The sequence below is a fragment of the Phoenix dactylifera genome, chromosome 11 (assembly GCF_051530095.1).
Source record: "Phoenix dactylifera cultivar Ajwa chromosome 11, Ajwa_hap1_PhDact_Kaust_v1.1, whole genome shotgun sequence".
Classification (NCBI taxonomy): Eukaryota; Viridiplantae; Streptophyta; class Magnoliopsida; order Arecales; family Arecaceae; genus Phoenix; species Phoenix dactylifera.
The window spans coordinates 15,847,308-15,874,811 of record NC_143200.1 but is presented as its reverse complement, the minus strand read 5'-3'; the positions used below and the strand labels follow the sequence as shown (position 1 = coordinate 15,874,811).

The 27,504-nt window shown below is 38.9% G+C and overlaps 1 protein-coding gene and 1 non-coding gene across 2 annotated transcripts; both read right to left on the bottom strand.

The window, feature by feature from the left end:
- Window positions 1-9,126: 9,126 nt before the first annotated feature.
- LOC103719685 (polygalacturonase-like) lies at window positions 9,127-11,871 on the bottom strand. The gene is made up of 4 exons (XM_008809048.5): window positions 11,354-11,871; window positions 10,811-11,100; window positions 9,671-9,908; window positions 9,127-9,501 (listed from the first exon to the last, which is right to left on the bottom strand). The coding sequence occupies exons 1-4, from the start codon at window positions 11,798-11,800 to the stop codon at window positions 9,283-9,285; spliced, it is 1,194 nt and encodes a 397-aa protein (XP_008807270.3). The 5' UTR covers window positions 11,801-11,871; the 3' UTR covers window positions 9,127-9,282.
- An 8,351-nt stretch (window positions 11,872-20,222) lies between these two features.
- On the bottom strand, window positions 20,223-20,331 carry LOC120104578 (small nucleolar RNA R71). Its single transcript, XR_005506957.1, has one exon. It is a non-coding gene; the product is annotated as a small nucleolar RNA R71 (small nucleolar RNA).
- Window positions 20,332-27,504: the final 7,173 nt, after the last annotated feature.

Genomic DNA, 27,504 nt, shown 5'->3' with positions numbered 1-27,504 from the left:
ATTTGTTTGTGGTTGCAGGAGAGCAAGTTTCTGAAATTCTTAGGGTTCATGTGGAATCCGTTGTCGTGGGGGATGGAGGCGGCGGCCATCATGGCCATCGCCCTCGCGAGCGGAGGGGTGAGTCCTGGAAACACCATAATCTGATTGTTTTCTTCTTCTTTTTTAGTTTTTTTTTCCTGTGATGAACCCATATGGGTTCTTGATTCCATTCAACAGGGGAAGCCCCCAGACTGGCAGGATTTCGTGGGGATTATTACCCTGCTTCTGATCAACTCGACGATCAGCTTCATCGAGGAGAACAACGCTGGATTTGTTTAGATTTATTGTAGATTTTATTGCAAGTTATTTGAAATCTTTTCTGTTCGGATGTTGGATGTTAAGTTGCTCTGATCATCATAGGAACACTTTAAGATTTAAATGAATGAATATTTTGTGCCCACACTCCCCTTTAATTTCCTCTTATTTTGAATATAGAGCCCACATTTTATTTTTGCTCATAGCAAAGGAGTCTTGCACATAATTAATTTTTGTTATGTGATATCCAAGTTAATAAATCAAGAGGTTTGATATCAAAGCTTCAAACATACAATATGAGGTTATTTTAAAAACTACAACTAATACCTGCAATATGTTCTTTTTTTTGATTTTGATCGTTAGTATCTAGTTTGATGTTTTTTCCCAGATTAGGTACTTATGCCATTTATTAGTTTCTCTTTGTGTATTTGTTCAATTCTAACTTTCAAATTCAGAAATTTTCTTTGATATCTATTGGGCCTTTTCTTACCATTCTATTTAGTTGCTAATGTACTTTGGTAACTCCTGATGTATGGTTTAATATGTTTATTTCAGCCTTCCAATGATACTGCCCTCTTGTTTATAAAAATTCATTCAATTGTGCTGGAATATGTAGATCAAGTTCTTTGGGACAGTGGTTTAGGATGATTTAAATTCTGGATTGCAGTTTTCTTATGTTCCTTTCAGTGCATGATTATTTAAATAGCTTGGTTTTTTATTATAACGATATTGCAGTAAAAGCAAGAAGCGTGCAACATCTCTTAGGACTTGCAATATCTGTGGAACCGAGAGATGCCTCTTAATAATGTAAAGGCTTATGACAGGCAACCCTTTAGTAACAAATATTCAGAGAGTAGTTTAGTCCGTTCAGCATCAAATTGTGTAGATAATTGTGTAGCCAATTCTTTTACCATTTTTTACTTTTTCCTCTTGTTATGTACTTACTTTAGAAGAACATTACTTGACAAAATCCTGACTAAATGCCTAATGCAATCTTAGAGATGATCAATGGTACAAAATATGTTCTTCAAGTTTTGATCTGGGGAGTTCTCACGATACAAAGAAGTTTTGCGGCCAATTTATTGGCAATAAGCTGGCAGCTTGGCAGTCATTATTATTTATTCAATTGTGAATGGTATTCTAAGTCCCTGATTTGACCTTGTGTGCATATATAAGGTGGTAATTGTTGTGAAATATATTTTTTTGAAACTTATATCTTAGGCTTTCTTTTTTTTCGCAATGTAATGAGGTCTGCCATTGTGCCACCAGATGTGAGCCATCTGATGCTGGGTGTTTTTTTTTTCCCACTTAGAAAAGCGGGTTGAGGGTCACATGAACTCAGGTTTATCTCTGGAGACTCCAGAAGCTGCCTTTGTACCTCCAAGACCCGATTATAGCCGGCCTTTTGTAAGTTGATGCCATATTCTTGAATTTAAGTGGTCTTGACTGCTTTAGACCGTTTGTAACCACATATTTCTGTGTTCATGTGTATGCTTCTGCATATGCTTGATGGTTATTGTGGTGTTTCTGTAACAAGCTTGCGTTCCTTACCCTTATGCTGATCCAAGCTTCGTTGGCATGCTAGCTGCGTATGGGTCACATGCAATTGTATGTATTATTGAGCATGTTCTTCCTTTCAGTTGTCTAATTTTTTTTTTATATTAGTTGCAGCTCAATCAGTATTTTAATAGAATGGACAAAAGTTGGATAAATAAGTCGAAATCCAGTGCCGAACTTACGAATATTTCATCTTTGTTACAACGATTTCTCCCTTCTCAGGTAACTAACTATATATTTTTGAATACTTTACATATTATCAATTATGACGTATAAGTTAATGTATCCCATTTTTACAAATATTTAAGGTTTCTTTTTTTTTTTTGTAGATTCCTGATACTTCAAATGCTTGCAGAGATGATGATGATGGAGCTGAATCCCGTCCCTGATACTTTGTAGATTATTTTTTTATGGAGTTTGATATGTATATATTGTTTATATTTTCAAAGTACATTGTAATTCATAACTTTTTATGTAAATTTAATCAGATATGACAATATAAATATTTCGAATGATCTGAATATTTGTATCAATATCAATGTAATTTGAATGTTTGGTTCATATTGTATAATGTGTGTTTTATGATATATGTAAATTTATACAGTTTGATATTTTTAATTTTTTTAAAATAATTACATTTTCCGACGCTTTAAAGCGTCAGTAAAAACCATTGCCCTGATGGTTTTTTCGACGCTTTTTAGCGTTGGAAGACAATATTTGCCGACGCTTTAAAGCGTCGCAAAAGCGTCGGCGATACCGGAGTGGGAAAACTTTTTGCCGACGCTAACTAAAAGCGTCGGCAAAAATGGATTATAAGCGTCGCTAAAGGCCCTAAATAGCGTCGGGAAAGGTAGGTTCTCTTGTAGTGCGTGATCAAAAGCCAGCCATTCTCCAATTAATGTGGCCAAAATCGGCATTAGAATTTGATGGCGAGGATCCCATCAATCTGGATGGTGATCCTGCTGCTCTTACAGAGGAGAGGAGGAGGAGGAAGAAGAAGGAGAAGTATGAAAAAAATGAAAGATTTTGGATGGGTCTGTAGGTTAAGGTGTGGGTATTTATAGACTCACGGGACGTTCTGGTGGCTGAGAAAGGAAGCTGCCTTGAGATGTGAGACACGTGGGAGGCATGAGACAGAAAAGAGAATTGAATGTTCCGCTTATCATCTTTTCACGTTCACACTCGGTTTGTTTCCTTTCAATGGTTCTATTTGCCAAAAACTAGGGTGTGAAATATGTGCTTTGTTCTAGCAGGCCGGGCCCAAGACATTACAGCTGCGTGTCTTATTCTTAAGTGGCATTTTAACCTGGAACTGACCAACCTGAGTAGATTTAGCAGAACTAGAGCTTAGTTTTCTTTTACTTCGGATTGGAATATATATATATATATATATATATATGTCACAAGCTCGAGACCAAAGAGCATGGGGCCTGGAGAAGCCCGCCCCCCGCCCCCCGCCCCCCCCCCCCCCCCCCCCCAAAAAAAAAAACACACACACACACAGCTTTAAATTTTTAACAAATAAAAAAAAACTTATTTTATCTCTTATTTGTTAAATATTTCAAAGGTTTTAATTTTTTATTTTTTTTTATCCCATGTGAAAGTAAATCTTTTTGCTTAAAAGAAAATTCTTTTCCAAAAAGTCTAAGTCGGATTTGGGGGGAGTGGACTGATGACCACACATGCAGGCATGCACATGCGGTGCATATCGGTAACACTTTTGGAGTTTATTTATAGACTCTGGTCCAACCATCTTGGGATTATAAGAAAACACTAGTAGATTATTTCTTGTTGGTGAGAAGAGAGGGATTTGGGCATGATTTATGGTGGATTTGGTAACAGAGATTTGGTAAGGCTCCTAATTAGGAGATGTGTTTGAATTAGATGCGGTTTTTATGGAGAGTTTTTCTCCTATGATTGTTTGCCTTGTTTGGACCCTCCTTCTATTGTTCCCTTTGGCCTTTATATGGGTCTATGCTGGTGTATTCTTTGTTAATGTAGTGAATAAAAAGTTTCCATCTCTCTTCTCCCATGGGCGTAGGCTTTCGAGCCGAACCACGTAAAAAATTATTTGTTCTCTGTTCTATTGTTTGTTTCATCATGGTATTAGAGTAGAGGTCCTAAGTTCGAACCTGTCTCCGCACTTTTTAACCTCATTATTAAAAATTTCACATGTTGGGCTACTCAATAAAGAAAAGTCTGGCCCACATATGAGAGAGAGTATAAGAAAATATAAAATATATAAATAAATCTACCTCATCCTATCAGTTTAAGCTTTTGGAACAAATGGTGATTTGATCATGGTATTAGAGCAGGGAGAAGGCAAGGTCGACACCATTGGTTTGGGTTGTTTGCCGATCTAGTTTTTGCTTTAAAGGTTATTAGAGTAAGTGTTTCTTTTAGATCGTTTTTTTCTGATCTGATTGTGTTTCCTCTCTTTATCAATGGGAGAATCTGATATTAATCCTAGTTGGAAGCTATCAACTATTCCGTTGAATGTTTTTAACTATATATCTTGGTCTCGTGCTGTGATGCTGTCTCTTGGGGGCAAGAGAAAGATGGGTTTCATTGATGGTAAAACTACCTGCCCTACAAAAACTGATCTGAAATTTGAAGAGTAGATATGTAATGATCAACTCATTAGATCATGGCTTCCCAATTCTATAGAGCCACAAATTGCTAACATCTTTACCTTTTCCGAGTCAGCAAAGGAATTATGAGATTCAGTTTCAGATCTGTATGGTAATCAAAATAATGCTGCTCGCATCTTTGAATTAAAGCGAAAGATTGCTACAGCAGATCAAGGTGACAAAACCGTCATCGAACATCTCGGGGGTCTTAAGAAAATGTGGGATGAGCTTGACATGTATCACCCACCTACTACTGATATTAAGACTCTTCTGAAACGAGCGGAAGAGGACAAAATTTTTTCACTGCCGAGTAGCTTGAAGCCAGAATATGAGAATCTCAGAAGTAACATACTCATAAATCCCTCACTTTCATCATTGTCTAGTGTGTGCTCTATTATTCAAAAAGAAGAGACTTGAAAAAAAGCTATGAGTAGCGATATGAATCAACATCAGATAGAACTGAATCCAGTGTCTTTCTATCTAAGAAATATGAAAAGAAGAAGGTCTCTGGCAGTGCAAAAGAAAAGAATTACAAGAATAAAACTAGGAAGGAAATTTTTTCTTGTCAACATTATGGGAAAAAAAGGCACACAAGGACTGTTGTTGGGATCTTCATCCTCATCTTAGGCCTAATCCTGGTAGCACTGATAAAAAGAAGCAAGCAGCGGCCGTAGATACATCGATCTCAATACAACATTTAAGTCATCTTGTACAACAACTCAATAAGTCTGTCATGTCTGAACCAGATTTCTCCACTCATGTGTCAGGTAACCTTCAAGCTCTCTTTAGTTCTTCTAGTGTCAATACATGGATCATTGATTCTGGAGCGACAGATCATATGGCAAACGTTTCTACTTATTTGTTTGATTTCTCTGATAGTTCCAACAACCATGTTGTTTCTGTTGCTAATGTGCACGGTTCCAATTTTGGGATCTGGAAAAATTAACTTATTCTATGGCTCTCCTAGTTCAAATGTTCTATTTGTTTCTTCATTTACTTCACAACTCCTTTCAGTTGGAAAAATTACACGCTCACTAAATTGTATTGTTATTTTTTCCCCCACTGTTGTTACCTTCTAGGATCGAATATCAAGGAGGAAGATTGGTGAGGGAGTTTATTCTCATGGTCTCTACTTGTTCAAGCCGACTGATAGAGCAACAGCTGCGCACTACTCTGTTTTGCATCAACGGTTTGGACATCCATCCAACCGTATTCTGTCTTGTCTTTTTCCTTCATTACTCATTGAGTCCTCTACTTGTGATATTTGTCAATTATCTAAGCAGACTCATTTACCTTTTGGTAATTCAAAGTCTTTGACTGCTGACTTCTTTGAATTAATTCATTCTGATTTATGGGGTCCTGCACCTATTGATTCTTGTGATGGCTATAAATACTTTGTGTTGTTTATTGATGATCGATCCTGTGCTACCTGGATATACTTATTGAAATCTAAAACTGATGTGTGCTCTGTTTTCAAAGAATTTTATAGTATGGTGATCAATCAATTTGGTGCTAAAGTGAAATTTTTTCGTTCTGACAATGGTTCTAAGTTTGTTAAAGGTACTTTACCTTATTATTTACACAGCCAGAAAATTATTCATCAAACAACCTCTATCAGTACTCCACAGCAGAATGGTGTTTCTGAAAGAAAAAACTGGCATATACTAGAGATCACCCGAGCTCCTTTGTTTCAAATGAATGTTCCAAAAAAGTATTGGTCACATGGAGTTTTGACTGCCGTCTATCTAATCAATCAACTTCCTAATCGTGTTCTCGATTTCAAGTCAGCTTTAGAAGTTGTTTTAAACCGCAAGCTTGATATCTCACACTTGCGGATTTTTGGCTGTGTATGTTATATTCATCAACAGGCGATTCATCGTGATAAGCTAGATGCTCGTGCCACTCGTTGTATATTTCTCAAGTATTCTTCTACAAGGAAAGGGTACAAGTGTTATGATCCAGTATCACAAAAGTTAGTTATTTCTCGTGATGTTCGATTTGATGAGTCTAAGCCTTTCTTTCAAGCCAAAAAGGAGGATGGAAATTTTCCACAGGGGGAGTACTTGCCTGATTTGGTACCACTTCCAACAGCGAGCATCAATCCTATGGTGACTAAGGAACAAGAACCAGAATAGGTGCAAACTATGGCCGACGCGGAGCCTAGATCTTTGGCACTAGAGGACTCTACTCAGTCTAATGTTTTTCCTACCGAAATTATCTCATAGTGGTCAAGTAGAGAGTCGTGCCTTCCAGCTACGATGAAAGACTTCTTTACTTATCATGCAGTATCTTATCCAATACAAGACTGTGACATATGATAAAGTTGCTCATTCTTATGTTGCATTCTTCAGTGCTATATCTAATGAGAATGAACCAACAAACTTTCAAGAAGCCAACTCCAAGCCTGTTTGGAAACAAGCTATGAAAGAAGAATTTTGAGCTCATGATGAAAATAAAACTTGGACTATCGTCAAGCTGCCATTGGGAAAGAAATCTATGGGATGTCATTGGGTATACAAGATCAAGTATAACAATGATGGTACCATAGAATGATATAAAGCAAGATTTGTTGCTAAGGGATTTACTCAGACATATGGAGTAGACTACACAAAAATATTTGCTCAGTTGCTAAGATGGGTTCTTCTATCTCTTGCTGTCAATTATGGTTGGAAACTTTTTCAGATGGATGTAAAAAATGCCTTCTTACATGACGATCTATAAGAGAAAGTTTATATGAGAATTCCACTAGGACATCATCTAGTGAATAGGCCTGATCTGGCATGCAAGTTCAACAAAGCTATCTACGGTCTCAAGCAATCTCCACGAGCTTGGTACGCTAAGCTCAGTCATGTGCTGATAAATATTGGGCTTAAAAGAAGCAGTGCAGATCCTTTCCTATTTGTCAAGAAAGGTTTTTTGGCACCACTATTGTTTTTGTTTATGTGGATGACATAATCACTGGAGATGATCAACGTGAAATTTCAAAACTCAAGGCTCTTCTTTATAAAAAAATTGCCATTAAAGATTTGGGTGTTCTAAAATATTTTTTGGGATTAGAAGTTGCTTATTCAAAAAAAGGCATCTTTCTTAATCAAAGAAAGTATGTGTTGGGTTTATTACATGAAACAGAAAAAACAGGAGCGAAACCTGTTGACACTCCTATTGAGAGTGGAGGCAATTTTTATGCAGATGGTGAACTGCTATCTGATGTTAGTCAATTTTAGCGATTAGTTGGTAAACTAATCTATCTCACAATTACTCACCCTGATATCTCTTATGCAGTGAGCTTGGTTAGTCGCTTTATGCATACTCTACGAGTTAATCACATGACGGCTGTTAATAGAATACTGCAATACTTGAAAGGATCACCTGGAAGAGGTATATGGATGCAAAGGAATAGATACAATTATATTAGTGCCTATACCGATGCTGATTGGGCATGATGTCAAACAGATAGAAGATCTACAACAGAGTATTGTACATTTGTGGGTGGTAACTTGGTGACATGGAAAAGTAAAAAATAGAATGTTATAGCACGTTCAAGTGCTGAAGCAGAATATAGAGCCATGACATCTACTACGAGTGAAATTATTTGGCTTTGAGCGAGATTATTTGGTTTCGAGCTTTGTTACAAGATTTGGGATTTGACTCATCGTAGCCAACGAAGATGTTTTACGATAATCAACCTGCAATTCATATTGCTTCAAATTCTGTGTTTCATGAGCAAACAAAACATATTGAGGTTGATTGCCATTTTGTTCGAGAAAATGTTCAAGCCAAAATTATCTCTACTCCCTATATTCGCAGTAATCAACAACTAGCTGATATTTTCACAAAAGGTTTACCAGTAGCCCGGTTCCAAGAGATCTTGTCCAAGTTGGGTGCTATTGATATCTTCGCACCAACTTGAGAGGGAGTGCTGGCAAGAAGAGAGGGATTTGGGCGTGATTTATGGTAGATTTGGTAACAGAGATTCGGTAAGGCTCCTAATTTGGAGATGTGTTTGAATTAGATGCAGTTGTTATGGAGAGTTTTTCTCCTACGATTGATTGTTTGCCTTATTTGGACCCTCCTTCTATTGTTGCCTTTGGCCTTTATATGGGTCTATGCTGGTATATTCTTCGTTAATGTAGTGAATAAAAAGATCCCATCTCTCTTCTCCCGTGGACGTAGGCTTTCGAGCTGAACCACGTAAAAAATTATTTGTTCTCTGTTCCATTCTTTGTTTCATCGTTTCTTTATAATACTTTTATAAAATAAAAATATAGTAGCTTTTAGGCAAAATATTTCTAACAAAATTTCTATTAGTTGAATGAAGAATGCAATGATTTGGACGTTGATGTTTCTTGATTAATGTCTCGCCAAAATCATAAAACAGAGACCCATCACCCTCTAGGAGGTAGATAGATTAAACCACCGGGCTAGGTTTTTAAAGTTTATTTTGTTAGTAATTATTTATCTTTTTAATTTAGAAAAAAAAAATTGTTTCAAGGGGCGAAATATGGGCTAAAGATGGGATACTTATCTAATGATCCTGTGCATGACAATACATTGGTAAGACCCACCCGGTCTTGAAGTTGGCCACGGGAGCCCCATTGAGATGGAGCCCACACGAGAGTTGGGAGAGGGACGGGAGAACAGAACCTCAATGAAAGGATAAGTAAATTTCTGTGTGTAATAAGTACAATGCAAAAGCAAAATACAAGAAACCATCGCAGTTGGGCGTCGGCTTGAACAAGCCAATGCACAGACTACCCAAACCTCAAGTATATTCTAGACTAATAGCATAATATCGGTGGCATCAAAGACAACTTGGTGGGATGACAGAACCGGTGGCAATTCCATAAGCATGCTTGCATTTAGATTTTGCTTGTTCGTTTTGATAGGTGAGCTTAATGTTCTTCAATCTAATTCCATTGCATGGATTGCTTGGACTACAATCAAAATTCACAGCGTCTTTTGTTGCCGAGGTCCCTCGAATGTTTTTGTACTTCACGTGACTGATTCCAACTCTCGAGTTCTAGGAAGGAAAAAATTAAAAAATAATTAGAAACAGATATATATGGGGGAAACAACTTTATATCAAGGAGGCCAATTAATACTGCCAAGTATTTTTTTTTTTTTTAGAGTATAAATACTGCCAAAGTTGTTTGAGTGTTTTAATACGAAAGTTAAAATTCGATACATACCTGGTCAGGGCAATTTTTGTTTCCAGGGCAATAGCTCTGATCAATGATAATAGGATTTTGGACATTTCGCATTGATGCATTAGAAAAGACGACTCCTTTCACATAGCCACGGACGTTTGTTGCCCACGTCTTAATCCTAAACCCGTTTTGTGTGCCCGTAAATACGGCAGATTTTACGGTCACATTCTCCACGCCTTCCTCCTCAAGTCCCTGCCCCTCCTTGCCTAAGCTCCCAATGCTGATACAAAACAAACATATATCCAAAAATTAGGGTAGTCAAACCCACAGAGATCTCAATTTATTGAAGATGAAAATAATAAAAAGAGTCTTGATAATCTATATCATGTAAAAACCACCGACATGCATGACTAGTCCGGAGTGTCCAACAAGAGTTAGGTCCAGTCTTTGGCACCTCTCTCGTAAGTATTTGTTCTTAGAAGCGATTCAAAATTCAAATCCTAATGGAAGCATGTTATCGAATTATTTAAAAAGTAAAATTTCAAAAGTATGTCGCATGTCCGACATCAATGCCTAGCTCTTTTCACCTAGAGATAAGTTTAAGCATCCTTTAGAAATAGGGCAGCACCAATGTTGTAAAAGAAGATCAATTATTCTTTCATGTGAAAGATACAAACCAAACCTTTAGAAATGATATGGTTTTGTGCTTAATTTGGTTTATGGAGAACATAACACAACATCTTATGCTGCGTATAGGTCAAATTATCCACATGCATTCATATGCCTATAGTGCGGACTTTATGTGAATCAGACACATGACCCACTTCGAGAGGGGGGAAGGTGCAGCTGACGCGGGGTGTAGACCAATTTTAGCTTCAGGCATGCATGTATTAGTCTAGATCTCCTCTTACCCAAAAATAATGTTTCTAAATGAACAAAAATAATGAAGATGAAATAAAGAGTTACAAGAATTTAGAGAAGATGTCTTCTCAAAGAAATAAAAAACTGAGGGATGATGCATTACACAAATGCCTGGCCCATGTAGCTCTATGTCCAAACTCAAGATCCATATTGACTAATTGGCTCTTGATTAATTGATCAGTTTCCTGGCCGTCCCTTTTAGACCCGTTGTCCTAAGGCTTTTTAAAGGTTAATTGTTGTTTCTCAAGATGTTCTACGTACCTAATGCCGTGCCCTGGTCCACAGAACACACGCTCGATCCAAAGGTTGGAGGTGCCAGGACCAATGGAGATGCAGTCATCGCCGGTCTTGATGGTGGCCTGAACTATGCTGACGCCGGTGGACATCTGAACGTGGATGCCGTCGGTGTTCGGGCTGTTCCCCGCCGCAGTGATGTAAACGCCTTGAACCCTCACTCCTTGGCAGCCGAGGATGACGATGTGATACAGCTCGCTGTTGATCGACGCTAAGCCATCGATCACAATGTTTTTCGAGTTGCTGAAGGTCAGCGACTGCATGCAAATCGAGAACCAGATAACAGTTTTAGAATATGTGCCTTAATCGACATAAACGGTCATGATACCACTGATCCCATTACTAGCTACGCGCAACATGATGACATGCTAGTCTTGTGTATTTATGTTTGCTTTCATGTTGGAAGCAGGCATGAATAGAATTTTTAGCAAGATATAAAGTTGTATGCTGAATTGGTGCAATGCAACTATTTGTTCTTCTGAGAGCCACGTTTTGAGCTTATATACTTACAGTTGCACCGGTTGGGCAGCTCCGGCCATCAAGTTTGCAGGTCCACAGATCTGCCCCTCTTCCGTCGAGTTCGCCGCCGCTGATCGTCACGCCATCAACATCATCAAACGTAATCCATTTCCCAGAAGCACCTAACTTTCTGTAGTTCGAAGGCGCGGCGATCTTGCCATGGATCGAAAACTTGATCGCAGTGTTCTTGCATGGGCCATTGAAGGTGGCCTGGCTTAGTAGGAAACTCCCGGCGGGCACGTAGAGGGTGGCCGGGGAAGATGAGCCGCACGCCGCCGTCCAAGCTTTAAGGAATGCTTGCGTCGAGTCAGTCTTCCCGTCAGCTTTGGCCCCAAAATTTAGCACATCGTAGACTGCATTTGATCTTGGTAGGAAGCAGAGGAGAAATAGTTGGAGCAGGAACAAGGTAATGAGCTTTGCCATTGGGCTACTGCTCATGTATACCTCTTAAGAAATGTCCAGAGAGATGTGGAATGTTATAGCAGTTTAAAGGGGTATTTAAAGGATTGGAATATTAGTGGGAAATTAACGACCTGCCCACCCAAAGGATGACTTTGGTTTTAAACCTTTCTAGGTAGGTGAAGCGTTTAATTCCTTTGGTGAAGACGCACCAAAATCTGAATATTTTTTGGTGGATTCCGACCGTTATTTGCGGCGGCGTAGGCCGTTAAAAAAGCCACAGCCTGAACAATGGAAACTATGAGGACTTTGATTATATTGCACGATGGGCTTTGTTGGATTCCTACAGTTCGGTGCCCCTTTGGAAATTGTTGTGGGTGCAGAGCTGCAGGCAGCGTGGAAGAGGCTCTCTAATAGATGCGGAGCATATCATCATAGGGGGTGACTCAGCAGCAGTGATGGAGAAAATCTACAGGCGACTCTCTGAGTCGGACGGGGAGTCCTTACTCTGTGACATACAGCAGATGGCAGAGGACTGTGGCTCCTTTAGGGCTATGCATGTGTATCAGAAAGCCAGCTCAGCTCCTAACTGGATGGCCTCCTATGCGGTGCAGCACTCGGAGGATTATTTTTGGAGGACCCAAGCGGATGTTTCCTACCCGCCGAGCCAGCTTCTCTTTTCTGATTTTCTTAGCTACGCTCATCAACGTGTGGTGCGAGCCGCCAATGTACCAAAAAAAAGAGAAATTGTTGCGGAGAAACTGTTGTAACATAATATTCTAGCTTATTAGATATGGGAGAGAGGACGCTTGCATGCTTTGGCCATGTCGTTGTTGTGGCCTTAGATGCATTAGACTATAGACACTTTTAATCAAATCGCTTCTTTGTCTAGCCAAACTTCCTTAAATTAATTATAAATTAATGAGTAGTTAAATGACCATATTGGCACTATGTATATGTTTTAATCTATTTCAAAACTCGGATGTAGAAACAAGTACTATGACTATGTGATGCAGGACTCCCGGTTAACATAGGATAGAACGGAGGACAGAAAAAAAAAAAAGAAAAAAAAAAAGAAAAGGAAAGAGTACATGGAAGAAAAGAAGAAGAAGAAGGTTGAAAAAAAAAATAACTCAATATTCTAAAATGCAAACAATAAGTTTGTATGGACAAACCCAAAATATTAATGAGAGTTTGAATAAAAATAAAATATTGAAGTCCAGGTAAAATTTTAATTTTATTCTTACAAAATTTTAGTCCTAGAGGGCTAGAGCCTATATAAAAACAAAACTCCCAAATTTTTAATAAAATAAATTTGTACAAAATAGAAGTATGCATAGATTTTCTATTGGACCGTCTTCTATCACTATGTTAAATCAGACAAGTGTTATGATTAGCAAGCTATAAATTGCAAATCATTTCCACAGAATCAAGCTGTCAATAAATTAGTGTTAAGAGGGTTCTTTTAATAGACTACCATCTGCGACTGATTAGAGGGAAAAGGTCATGTCTCACCCAAAAATAAAAAAGAATTAGAGTCATGTAATCTATAGTTCAACTGAAAATATTATCAATTTAAGTAATCTTTAGCTGTATTAGAGTTTTTTTTTTCCCTTTAAACAAGCTTAGTTGATCTGCAAATTTAAAATAAAATATATTTTTAATAAGAAACTTTGATTATATAAAACCTTTTACCTTGGCACTTTGTATATGGACAAATTATTCTAACCCACAGATGACTCAATGTAACAGTCGGTTGACCATTTACCACGAGGGAAGAAGCTTAAAAAGGGTTCGGTTGTGTTTGGCTCGGCCCACTATTCCCCCAAAGTCCATTTTGACGTGAGTTTTGGTGGCACAAGAAGACTAAGAGAGTATCCGCTCAAAATTCCTGGTCAAAAATAGTCCTTACTCGGGCGGGTGGTTCCCATGGAGAAATGATTACCTGATGCTGAAAAAATCCTACCGTCACTTGTCAACCGCTAGTGGAAGCACCGGAAAGGATGGTCCGAGAAAAATTGGACGGCGAGAAGGTTAATTAAATGTGTAAAGGGAATTTGACTTTGAGCCATTTAGTGTGTCAAGAACGGAGTCAAATTTTTTAGGTTTGGGTTTGGTAGACCCAACTATGACCTGAAAATAATCCAATTTAGAGCTGACTCGGACTGAAACACTAGATTTGGAGACCATATTTTTCTTCTTCGGAGAAGGTCGCATGGCCATTGCAACTGGGATGGAGCCAAACTAAACCGGATAAAGAATAGTTAATGTGAAAATTTGGGTTCAAAGAAGTTTTGTAGTTGACCAAACCAATATTGAAATCTAAAAATAAATTTATCTCTCAATATAGATACCATGCGTGGGCTAATAGGGTTATAAATCAATAAGGTTGGGTCTGAAACTGGCTTGAACCCAATTCAACCGTATATGGTTTCAAGTAAATTAAGGTTGACCTGGATCCAACTTTGTCACTGAGCAACTGAGATTGAATTAGGTCTCCATTTATCTTGGGTTCAGAGCGGGTCACAAAGTTTAGGAGCGCAACCTAGTTAACAGGTTAGAGGTAATTTATATGAGATCTAGCCGATCATTCTTTCTTTTTTATATATTTTCGAGAACTGAGATGGTGAAAGATCTAGCTAATGTTTCTTTTAGAGTTTTGAAGCTAATTTTGTTGAAAACTAGCCAATTTTTCTTCCTTCTTTATTTTTGAGAATTCGGATGGTGAAAATTTGGTGGAAAATTATGGTGATGGCAAAATTGAACTTGGGTCTGTTGATGTGAAGATTGTATCAACTTTGCCGGTAGGCATTCTTAATGTCAAGTCAATCCTTATTGCATTTTTTTAAGAGGATAATTTTTGAAAGAATATCCTCTAGAAAGGATAGGCCATTCCAAAAAATAAGACTTGTTTTGATATTTGATTAGAGAACAAACGTAGAGAACAATTACGTGCATCGATTCATCATGATTTTGTTTGTATCACCGAGATAAAATTACTTCCCACATTTTGATATATTTAAGGATGGACAAAGGCAAATAGTAATTTAAGGAGATAAATTTATCATGTTTCATGAATAACTCTATTTTAGCAAACTAGAGGAATAGAATTATGTCTTCTCCCTCTCACTTTTTGCACTTATTTGATTAATCCTATTATGGAACTCTTTTCGAGTGCTTGAGAGGATATCTCCCTATTTGGAGGGATATCCCCCACTTATCCCATCTGTCCAAATTCTAGAGCATCAACTAATTTAAATAATTATGGTTTATTGCATTCAAGCACCATAAAACATTAGAACTCCTGTTATAATAACCTTCCAAAACAATTCCAAAGAACTGGTCAATTCCTTGATTGAGTGGTTGTCAATTTGTTTTAATCCCATCATATAAGGCTACATTGGTTCAACATTTAGTCAAATAAAAGTTCTTTAATCTGTTTCTCCATAGCCATTAGAGCCTTGCAATGCAATTTGCATAAATTTGAAGTTTAGGTAAGAATAATGCATGCTTAAGACATGGGCATTTATTAAGGCCTCGACTAATTGGATGTACAGGTTCCAATGTGTAGACGAGTTCCATTTGCTTTCGACACGCATAGAAGATCTGCAATTATAAAACTATTAGCAACTTGGATGGTTTGTATTAATAATAAGTCAATTAAAACCCAATTAATGAAGTAACCTAGGCAAGATTGGGAGTTTGAGTCCACTAAATTGGGGCCAAAGCTATATGTTAGCTTATATTTGATTATGGGTTTGTGATGCAGCACAAGTGCGAGGAAAGGGAGAAAAAGGAAGAACAAGAGAGGGAGAAGGAAGAAGAGGTTCTAGGGACGCAGGAAGAAGAGAAGGGGAGGAGGAGGAAGAAGAAGAATAAGATGTGGGGGAAAAGAAAGTTCTTAATCATTCATTCATTCATTAAAACCCTAATCATGAAAATAGTCCCCTATATATAGGGTCAAATAAACACAATTAACATAAAACTCCCTTACACAAAAATAACTCCTAATAAGCCCACAAATAACACAAATGAGCCCTAAAATGCAAACAAGCCCAGAAATAAAAATAAAATAAATATGCAAATAAACAGGTCTGACTCAATCCGGGGGCTCAGGATCATCTGGATGAAGGGCTCTGATATCCCCATCAACTCCTTCCGGATGAGAAAAACTCGACCCCGTCGAGTACAGGTTTGGCCGGCTGTCGTACTGCTTCAGAAGATCAGGATCAAGGCGCTGCAACTATACTCTGGAAATCCACGTCACATCAGACTTTGGTCGACCTTTCCACCAAACAAGATAACGTTGGTAACCACCGTTCCTGGTTGAAATAACCTGCTCATCCAATATATGTTCTATTTGTTCTCTGCGTGCATGAAATTTGGGAGGTGGTGGCTCAACAGTAGGTAATAGGTCAGGATGTCCAACAGGGGCAGGTATATCAATAAAGGGGTCAGAAGGCATGAATATTATCTTTTTGTATGGGACTAAATCTTCAATATTAAATGTCGCACTAATCCCATAGTCATCAGGAAGATCTACAACATATGCATTCGAACTGATTTTCTTTAAGATTTTGAACGGTTCTGCACTACAAGTTTGCAATTTCTTAAACGTATCTGAAGAAAATCGTTCAAGTCTAATTCTTATCATAACGTAATCTTTTTCATTTAACTCTTTTATAACGTCTGTCTAAATCATCAAGAAATTTATATTTTAAGTTATTAAAGTGACTACAATTGCTGATTTCTTGATGCAATGAATGTGGATGTGATGCACTTGATTGTGCAGACTCAAAGACTCTATACTGATGAGACATGAAAAATAGGTCTATGGGTTGCCTAGATTTGTAATCATGCACCACTTCGAATGGATTCATGCCTATGGACTTATGAACCGAACTATTATATGCAAACTCAATTGTTGGTAATATTAAATCTCAGGTCCTAGCATATGCATTTGGGTTGAGCCTATGATGTGGAATGTTGGGCAGAAATACTCCGGAAACTAGATCAATTGTATGTTAGATATCACGCATCGGAGAAAGTGCATCCGGAAGATCATCAGGGACTACATCATTAAACTACTCTAGAAGAAAAACTACTATAGGAAAATGTTCGAGATTGGACTCCACATGGGTATCTTTAGCTACAAGTGCCAATTCAGGGACTAGCTCTCAATATCTGTCACTATCTCTTCCACAGTAGTAATGTGAAATGGCTTGGTTGTACTTAGATCAATAGTCTCCCTTTGGAAATCATTTTGGACAAAATCTAATTCTATAGGTTCGTCTTCAAAGTCTTCTTCATAGTCTTCTATATTTGGTTCATAGACTTCTTCGACATATTCGACCTCTTGGCTCCTAACTTCTGATTCAGTAATCAGGTAGGTCGTAATGAGATATTGGGATGCTATATGGTCGAATTGTTGACACCTTGAGCATTGGGTTTGGTGCCCAAAAAAATGGGGAAGGATTACAGGTGGTGCAACCAAACCGATTTTAGGTTGGGCTGCAACAGGGGTTGGCGGTGTAGGGGTCCTAGAATTTTGCAAGAGCTCACGGATCTCTTGTGTGAATTCCTTGTATCCAGTGATGAGAGCACAAAAGTGCGTTATACACGTTGCTTAAATCAATTGTATTGCTAACAAATAATGATAAAAAGGCTGCATTAATTTTATATTTTATTTGGCATCGTAAATCAGAGTTTAAATATGCATTTGGTTGACTTCAAACCTGATTACACTGGAATAGAATTGAACCTGGTCGAGCACACTTGCATCCGAGGGACACATGGCAGCACAAGATGGATCCACTAAGGGTCTAATTTCATTATCCGGGAGGATCCAAAAGCCCGCAACGGATCTGTGATTTGATCTCCCGCAACCCCTCATCCAGATCCCGCGATCAAAGCCCTCATCTTCCGCCCGTTTAAGGCGCTTCCCAGCTTCCTCCTTCCGCTTGCGCCCGAGTCCGAGCGTCCCAGTCATCCCGTCCGCTCAATCCGCCTCCTCCAGCGATGCAACATTTCCATCTCCAGCTCCCGGATCAAGCAACGTCACCTCCCAGTGCGGCATCTCCTCCGGTTTATCTCACATCCGAGCCCAACGTCCGCTTCCGCCCGTACCAAGCTCTCAGCATCCCGTTCTTCCGCTTCATCTCCCAGCCAATTAACAGCTGGAACTCGCGTCCGAGCATCCCACGGTCCAAGCCAATCCCAGCCCCAGCGTCCGCCTCCTCCATTCACGCGTCCAGCTCTCAGCGTGATTCTCCCGTGTTCATGATCCCAGCGTCTGTGGCGATCCTCCATCGTGTCTATTCTCAGCAGCCGTCCGTGCGATCACCGCCTCCTCCACAGCGTCCGCGGCTTCATTTCTCCATCATCCCAGCCGTGATCTGCGCCTCCTTCCTTCCGCATCCAAGGAATCACGCAGCCAGCTTCCTTCCCGCAATCAGCTACCTCCCGAGATCCCGCAGCTCCGGCGATCTATAAGAAGGGGAGGCGGAGGAAGAACAAGGGCTCTCATTGACGAAAACGGAGGAGCCGGCCCCTTGGTTTCAAACGAAAAAAAAAAGAGAAAGGAAACAGGGGATGCCCTGTTTCCGAAAATAAAAAGAAGAAAAAAAATAGAGAGTGAGTAAGGGAGGGATGTCGATGTTTTTAATGGAAGGCTAAAGTCCTTTTGGCAAAGGGTGATGGATGAATCCTTGTCATGTTGCTTTCATCAAGTAAACTCTAATCTTTTATTCTAATTGTTTTATATCTATTGGTATGTTTTGAATTCTTGAATATTTATTTATTTGATAGATCTTTTATGGTTTATATATATATTGATGCATGAATTGTTTCGATTTTTGATTTATCGTAGACGTAACCGGCACGATAAATACTTAGATGTTGAATTCATGTTTTCAGATTGTATACTCCATGATTAGAACTACTCTATCTTATTAATCTTTAATCAAGAATCACCGAGTTTATTTATTGAAAGAAATATTGTTAAGGAGGATTCCGGATCCCTAGCCTTCTCTATATTCTTGAACTTTGTTTAATTATCTATTAATCCTCTGCTTTTAAATTTTGAAAATCAACTAAAAATTACATCTACAAATTACGCTAATAATCTATAGATCGTTCCCTGTGGAATCGACCTCGGACTCCCGAGTTATATTACTTGTGCGATTCTCCTGCACTTGGGAGAACAGTTTTACTTTTGCACCAAGTTTTTCGCGCCGTTGCCGGGGAACGGCTGAGTTATTAGTATAATTTTAGATTTAATTTTTACCTTAGTAGTTAGTATTTTTCTTTTGAAAAAAAAAAAATTGCGTCTTTACTACTATTTTTAATTCCCCGCACAGTTTACATCAAACTCTGATATCATAGAAATTAGCCGTCTGATTTGACTCAAATTTGGTCAGCTAGTGCACGACACATAGTTGAATAATCTGAACGGTCTGATTGACATTCTGAGACTTTTAAGACCATTAGATTAATATAAAATCTTGCTGATTTCTGTCTTGAATTTTCTGCATTTATTTTTTTTAGAATCAGAATTTTATTGTTATCATATCACATTAACCCTTGTTGCTAATTGAAAATTTAAGAAAAAAACTTTAAGAAAAGAACAAGGGTGATTATTCAAAAATAAAAAAAAAAGAAAAAAAAACCTAAAATTTCAAATTTCAAATTTCAAATTTCAGAATTCAAATTTCAAATTTCAGACTTCAACTCATAAAAAAAAAAAATAAATAATTAATTTGCTTGATCACCTATTCAATGAAATTTAATGTCATGCCATAAAACATTAAAAAAAAAATCTCTTGATTGTTGCATATAGTATAAGGCATCTGCATAAAATATTTTAAGGGCAGAACCCATTTAAAAAGATAAGGTCGGGATTTCATCACTCGTCCTTAGCCCAAAAATCACCCCAGTGCATAAATATCCTAAGCTTAACTAAAATCAACTAGACGTTGGCCCCTAAGGACATTCGAGCTCAATAGGACGAAGACCACCAAAAGTTGCACCAATTTCGCTCTGTGACTTAGTTGATGTCTAGGCAAGCTTTGTCCCTATAAGGGAGACAGTTCATCTGTTCGAGGCAAGTGGGTTTTAAGTGGGACCTTTGCGAACGCATCGTGACCCCTCCACTTACCTGGGAGCTTACCTGGTCAACTAGGTTCATTAGACCGGATTGGAGGCTTAGGTGTCCTCTTCAAACCAGTTAGGAGCTGTCTAGAAATTTAAGAAAAACATTAGAAATTGAGGTGTAATGTTTCGTTACATGATTGATTGTGAATAGAATTTTTGTTTTAGGATGTCCTCAAGTTGACATTGTTCCCTTTCTCTCTAAAGGATAAGGCCAAAACATGGCTAAACTCTTTGCGACCTAGATCAATAAGAAATTGGCAAGATATGCAGAGAGAATTTTTAAAGAAGTTCTTCCCCACACAAAGGACCAACTTTTTGAAAAGACATATCAGCAATTTCCAACAAAAAGATAATGAAACATTTTATGAATGTTGGGAAAGATTTAAAGACCTTCTTCTCTCATGCCCTCATCACGGATTCGAAACTTGGAGAACCATTAGCTTCTTTTATGAAGGTTTATCTCCACAGTTGAAACAGTTTGTAGAGACCATGTGCAATGGTAGATTTTTAGAAAAACACCCTGATGAGGCGTGGGAATATTTGGATTCCCTTGCTGAGACTGCCCAACTTTGGGATAACGGGGATAGAAACACCAAGTCTTTACCTAAGCCTACTAACTCTGTACAGGGAGGCCTTTACAACCTCAGAACTGAGGATGATCTTCATGCTAAAATGGCAGCCCTCACTAGGAAGGTAGAAGAAATTGAGCTTAGGAAGGTTGAGCCTGTCAAGACTATAGAGCTTAGAAACGAATGTTGTGGTATCTGCGATATGTCGGGTCATACTACTACAGATTGTCCCACCATACCAGCATTCAAAGAAGTCTTGCACGATCAAGCAAATGCTATGAACTCCTACCAAAAGCCTTATAACGATCCATACTCGAATACCTATAATCCTGGTTGGAAGAATCACCCAAATTTTAGGTGGAGAAACGATCATCCTCAACAGTCACACCATTCAGCTCCTCCACCTACACATCCTACTTATGCACCATCACCTTCTCAAAAGCCAAATATCGAGGATACCTTGCAATCCATACAAACTTTTCTACAAGGTCAAGCTAGTATCAATGCTCAAAATACTCGAAATTTTGAAGACATAAGGAACCAATTATCAATGTTGACTACCGTCCTAAGTACCCAAGAGAAGGGTAAGCTTCCAGCTCAACCCCAACCTAACCCACAAGTGCACAGTAGTAATAATACGGCTCCTTCAAGTTCGCATACAGAACATGCAAAGAGTATCATGACTTTGCGTAATGGAAAAGTCATTGATCATACCGTCCCATTAAAACCGCAGGCCACTTCTAATTCTGATGCTCCTAAAGTTGATGAAAGGGACAAAGAAGAAATTGAGGTTCCAACTTCTACCGAGAAAGTTGAATGCCCTTTTCCTCCACCTTTTCCACAACGATTAAAGCCGTTGCAAAAGCTCGAACCTAATTCTGAAATTCTTGAGTTTTTTAAGCAAGTAAAAATCAACATACCTCTTCTTGATGCAATCAAACAAGTACCTTCATATGCCAAATTTTTGAAGGACTTGTGTACTGTCAAGCGTAGATTATATGTTAAGAAGAAGGCATTCTTAACTGAAAATGTTAGTGCTATTTTGCAGCACAACATTCTCCCTAAGTATAAAGATCCAGGTTGCCCAACCATCTCATGCATCATAGGCGACTTTAGGATAGAGCGAGCATTGTTAGATTTAGGAGCGAGTGTGAATTTGTTGCCATATTCTGTATATGAGCAACTTGGTTTAGGTGAGTTGAAGCCAACCTCCGTCACTTTGCAATTAGCTGACAGATCAGTTAAAATTCCAAGAGGGATTATCGAGGATGTATTAGTCCAAGTAGACAAGTTCTACTTTCCTGTAGATTTTATTGTATTGGACACACATCCGGCTTCGAACTCACAATCTCAGATTCTGGTCATTTTAGGACGTCCATTCCTTGCGACTTCTAATGCATTAATTAATTGTAGGAATGGCGTCATGAAGCTTTCTTTTGGTAATATGACCTTAGAACTGAACATTTTTAATGTGTGCAAACAACCCAATGATTCTGAAGAGAGTAAGGAGGTTGATTGGGTTGAAACCATCACAGAAGAATATTTGTTAGCTAAAGCAATTAACGACCCATCCAATGATAGCTTAATTGATTGGTGTCCTAATGGAACCGATGACGATGATTTGTCAGTCACACCTATTGTGGATAATCTGGATATCAAGATGGTCAATGGGTGGAGACCAAAAGAAGGAGAATTTGAGAGATTGTTGCCTCGAGAGGTAAAAATAATTCCATCCCATGAGCAAGCACCCAAGCTCGAATTGAAACCCTTACCAAAGGAACTTAAGTATGCATTTCTTGGACCCGAGGATACTTTTCCTGTAATCATCTCGTCTGGACTTGATCATACCCAAGAAAGAAAATTAATTGATGTTTTAAAGAATCATAAAGGAGCCTTAGGATGGTCTATTGCCGACTTGAAGGGAATTAGCCCCTTAATTTGCACGCACCGGATATATTTGGAGGACAATGCCAAAACCACAAGGCAAATGCAACGAAGGTTAAATCCTACGATGAGAGATGTGGTTAAGGCAGAAGACCTCAAGTTGCTTGATGTGGGTATTATTTACCCAATTTCCGATAGCAAGTGGGTAAGCCCTACTCAAGTCGTTCCTAAGAAATCGGGTTTGACGGTAGTAGAAAATGAACAAGGTGAACTAGTTCCAACTCGTGTCCCGACGAGTTGGCGCATGTGTGTTGACTACCGAAAGCTTAATTTGGTCACACGAAAGGATCACTTTCCTCTACCCTTCCTAGACCAAGTATTGGAGAGAGTTGCAGGGCATGCTTTCTATTGTTTTCTTGATGGCTATTCGGGATATTATCAAATTGAAATTTCACCAGAAGATCAAGAGAAGACCACCTTCACTTGTCCTTTTGGCACATTTGCTTTCCGACGAATGCCATTTGGGTTGTGTAATGCACCCGCAACATTTCAAAGATGCATGCTCAGCATTTTTGAAGACATGAACGAAAAATTTTTGGAAGTGTTCATGGATGACTTCTCCATTTTTGGTGACTCATTTGATGATTGCTTGTCACATTTACAAGCAGTCTTAGCTCGATGTATAGAAAAGAATTTGATATTGAATTGGGAGAAATGCCACTTCATGGTGCCAAAAGGAATTGTCTTAGGACATATTGTTTCATCGAAGGGCATGGAAGTAGATAGAGCTAAGACTGATTTAATTGCTAAGCTACCTGCACCCAAGACAGTTAGAGATGTCAGATCATTTTTGGGTCATGCCGGATTCTATAGGAGGTTCATTAAGGACTTTAGTGTCATAGCTCGACCATTATGTAACCTCCTATCCCTTGATACACCGTTCAATTGGACTGAAACCTGTCAGGAGGCATTCGAAAAGTTGAAGTCTATGCTTAACACTGCACCCATCGTGCGACCACCCGATTGGTCATTACCTTTCGAGATTATGTGCGACGCTAGCGACTATGCAATAGGAGCTGTCCTAGGACAACGCAAGGATAATAAGCCATATGTCATTTACTATGCAAGCAAAACCTTAAACGATGCTCAAATGAATTACACCACCACCGAGAAGGAATTGCTTGCAGTAGTATTTGCCTTAGATAAATTTCGCTCTTATATCCTTGGTGCTCCTATTGTTATCTTCACGGACCATGCGGCACTAAAATATTTGTTGGATAAGAAAGAGGCCAAACCACGCTTAATACGATGGATACTTCTACTCCAAGAATTTGACATCACTATCAAAGATAAAAAAGGAGTAGAGAATGTGGTTGCTGACCATTTATCACGATTAGTTTTTCATGATTCAGTGCCACAGTTTTCCATCAAGGACTCATTCCCTGAAGAGCAGTTGTTTGCACTTTCTAGTATACCATGGTATGCAGATATTGTAAATTTTCTTGTTACAAGCCGGATGCCGGAGCATTGGGGGTCGAAAGATAGAAAAATTTTCTTGCGCGAAGTAAAAAATTATTACTATGACGATCCCTATTTATTTAAATATTGCAACGATCAAATCCTTAGACGATGCATACTGGATCATGATATACAAAGCGTACTTTCTTTCTGCCACACTGATGCTTGCGGTGGACACTTTGCCTCTAAGAAAACTGTTGCAAAGGTCTTGCAATGTGGTTTCTATTGGCCTACTATGTTCAAAGATGCCCACGAGTTCTGCAGAACATGTGATCCATGTCAACGTATTGGAAGTCTAACTCGTAGGCAAATGATGCCTCTTCAACCCATTACTATTATCGAAATTTTCGATTGTTGGGGCATCGATTTTATGGGGCCATTCCCACCATCTTTTGGATATGAGTACATTTTAGTTGGGGTCGAGTATGTGTCCAAATGGATAGAAGCTGTCGCTTGTAGGACCAATGATCACAAACCTGTCCTGAAGTTTTTAAAAGAAAATATTTTTTCACGATTTGGGATGCCTAAGGTTATAATCAGTGATGGTGGAAAACACTTTTGTAATAAGCCTTTTGAGACATTATTAAAAAAGTATGGTGTCACCCACAGAGTTGCTACCCCATATCACCCGCAAACTAGTGGCCAAGTAGAATTAGCCAATAGGGAAATCAAGCGTATTTTAGAGAAAACGGTGAATCCATCACGAAAAGATTGGTCCTTAAAACTATCAGATGCATTATGGGCTTACCGTACTGCATACAAAACCATTCTTGGCATGTCTTCCTACCGGCTAGTCTACGGAAAAGCGTGTCATCTGCCTGTAGAAATAGAACATAAATCGTATTGGGCAATTAGAAAATTGAATTTTGATTTACAAGATGCCGGTCTAGCTAGAAAATTACAATTGAACGAGCTTAACGAGATTCGCAGAGATGCTTATGATAATGCTAAGATTTGTAAAGAACGAATGAAGATCTTACATGATAAATCAATTTTGAAAAAAACTTTTGAACCTTTGCAAAAAGTACTTTTATACGACTCCCGCTTACATCTGTTTCCTGGTAAGTTACGATCAAGGTGGACAGGTCCTTTCATTGTAAAAACTGTTTTTCCACATGGGGCGATAGAGATTGAGAATCCACGGGATGGTAGAATTTTTAAGGTAAATGGACACAGGTTAAAACCTTTTCTTGAGAATTTTTCAGATGAAGAGGACTCCTTTTTCTTAGGGGAGCCTTCTTATGACTAAAGCATGATGGCAAAGGTATGTATATATTATTTAGAATTAAATTTTCTTTTATTTTTATTTTTCTTCTTATTTTGTAGGTCTTATTTTCTAGATATCAACAGCTCAAGGTATTCCTCTTCTCTCCAATATTATTTTCTCTACTGTCTCTCATATATAGTTTTCTTAATCTATTACATTGAGGACAATGCAATGTCTAAGTTGGGGGGAGGAAAATATTTTGCAAAAAAAAAAAAAAAAAAATGCTTTTGCATTTGATTTATTCATTTACTTTCTTTTCTAAGCAAATGCACATGTATTTTCATATTGAGTTTGTGCAACTATTACGGCAAGGAACACATGCATATTATGATTGATCAGAGACCTATTATTAGATCCCCGCACATGTACTTAATGATTATAGGAAGGCCTCAGGAGTTCATATTTGTTTAATGCATTTTTATTAAGCCGTATCTGTAAAAGAAGTACGAGTATCCTTGTCCGTACTATAAGGTTCATGATTTGGTTTTCACATAAAGATAGAGGTTGAATACCCTGGCTAGATCACCTAAGTGCCTTATGTTCCGACCTTGGTTGACCTATAGTCACAATGCAGTCACGTTATATGGTTCAGTTTACCTCCTCTTTTTATTTAAAAAAAAAATTAAAATAAATAAATAAATAAATGAGGAGATGACAAGTCTAACCTCGTGGCGTAGTCTGGTTCGAGTAATTAAGCCCGAGGGGTGTTTCACCTAATGCCTTGAGCCAACTGGATCAGGAGTCATTGGCCGAAAACTCGCTACATGGACCTTGCTAGAGCCTAAGGGGGTTGGACTATTGTAATCACCATTGGTAAAAAAAAAAAAAAAAAAAAAAAAAGAAGAAAAAAGCATGAATAGGGTTGGTCGGGCTGAACCCAGTGACATGTGGTAATGGCTGGTTTGACTCCATTGTATTGGACCTTTGTGTACTTTGGATATTTAGTTGGGATTGATAGCTCCTTCTTTTTATGCGAACCATTCTTGACAATTTTAGACAACATGAGATATTCCGAAAATTTGATGGATCAGGCCCTAATAAACTGTAGTAAACACTTGTGAACTCGAGTAGTACACCTAAAATTCAAACGGTACCATGTTGTGGTGGAGGTATTAGTACTCTGAAAAAGTCATACTATTTTATGCACACTACACTTTCATATTTTTCCTTGCTTTGATAGTTGCCATGCTTGAAAATATATATTAATTACATGGGTATTGCTTTCATATCATTCATGATGTTTGTGGGTAACATCCTTGAAAATCCTCACGAGACAACACTCGTCCACTAGGGTAACCTAGGGGTTTAACGGCTTGTTGCACGTGCTAAGTGCAATCGTGATGCCCTACGAAAGTGGGTACATATCTTAGTTTTATGTCTTTAGCTTTAATAAAAAGTCAAAGAATTGACCAACATTTTTTTGTACTCTCATGTTATTATTTACTCTGAATTGCTAGAGACTAGCAATAAGCTAGTTGGGGGGTATGATGAGAGCACAAAAGTGCGTTATACACGTTGCTTAAATCAATTTTATTGCTAACAAATAATGATAAAAAGGCTGCATTAATTTTATATTTTATTTGGCATCGTAAATCAGAGTTTAAATATGCATTTGGTTGACTTCAAACCTGATTACACTGGAATAGAATTGAACCTGGTCGAGCACACTTGCATCCGAGGGACACATGGCAGCACAAGATGGATCCACTAAGGGTCTAATTTCATTATCCGGGAGGATCCAAAAGCCCGCAACGGATCTGTGATTTGATCTCCCGCAACCCCTCATCCAGATCCCGCGATCAAAGCCCTCATCTTCCGCCCGTTTAAGGCGCTTCCCAGCTTCCTCCTTCCGCTTGCGCCCGAGTCCGAGCGTCCCAGTCATCCCGTCCGCTCAATCCGCCTCCTCCAGCGATGCAACATTTCCATCTCCAGCTCCCGGATCAAGCAACGTCACCTCCCAGTGCGGCATCTCCTCCGGTTTATCTCACATCCGAGCCCAACGTCCGCTTCCGCCCGTACCAAGCTCTCAGCATCCCGTTCTTCCGCTTCATCTCCCAGCCAATTAACAGCCGGAACTCGCGTCCGAGCATCCCACGGTCCAAGCCAATCCCAGCCCCAGCGTCCGCCTCCTCCATTCACGCGTCCAGCTCTCAGCGTGATTCTCCCGTGTTCATGATCCCAGCGTCTGTGGCGATCCTCCATCGTGTCTATTCTCAGCAGCCGTCCGTGCGATCACCGCCTCCTCCACAGCGTCCGCGGCTTCATTTCTCCATCATCCCAGCCGTGATCTGCGCCTCCTTCCTTCCGCATCCAAGGAATCACGCAGCCAGCTTCCTTCCCGCAATCAGCTACCT

What these genes read in the sequence shown, in the direction of transcription:
- LOC103719685 (XM_008809048.5), bottom strand. Translation starts at nt 11,800, where the DNA reads ATGAGCAGTAGCCCAATGGCAAAGCTCATTACCTTGTTCCTGCTCCAA. An exon ending in GGACCAGGGCACGGCATTAG is followed by an intron (nt 9,909 to 10,810) that starts GTACGTAGAACA and finishes GTTTTGTATCAG; the next exon opens with CATTGGGAGCTTAGGCAAGG. An exon ending in ACAAAAATTGCCCTGACCAG is followed by an intron (nt 9,502 to 9,670) that starts GTATGTATCGAA and finishes TTTCCTTCCTAG; the next exon opens with AACTCGAGAGTTGGAATCAG.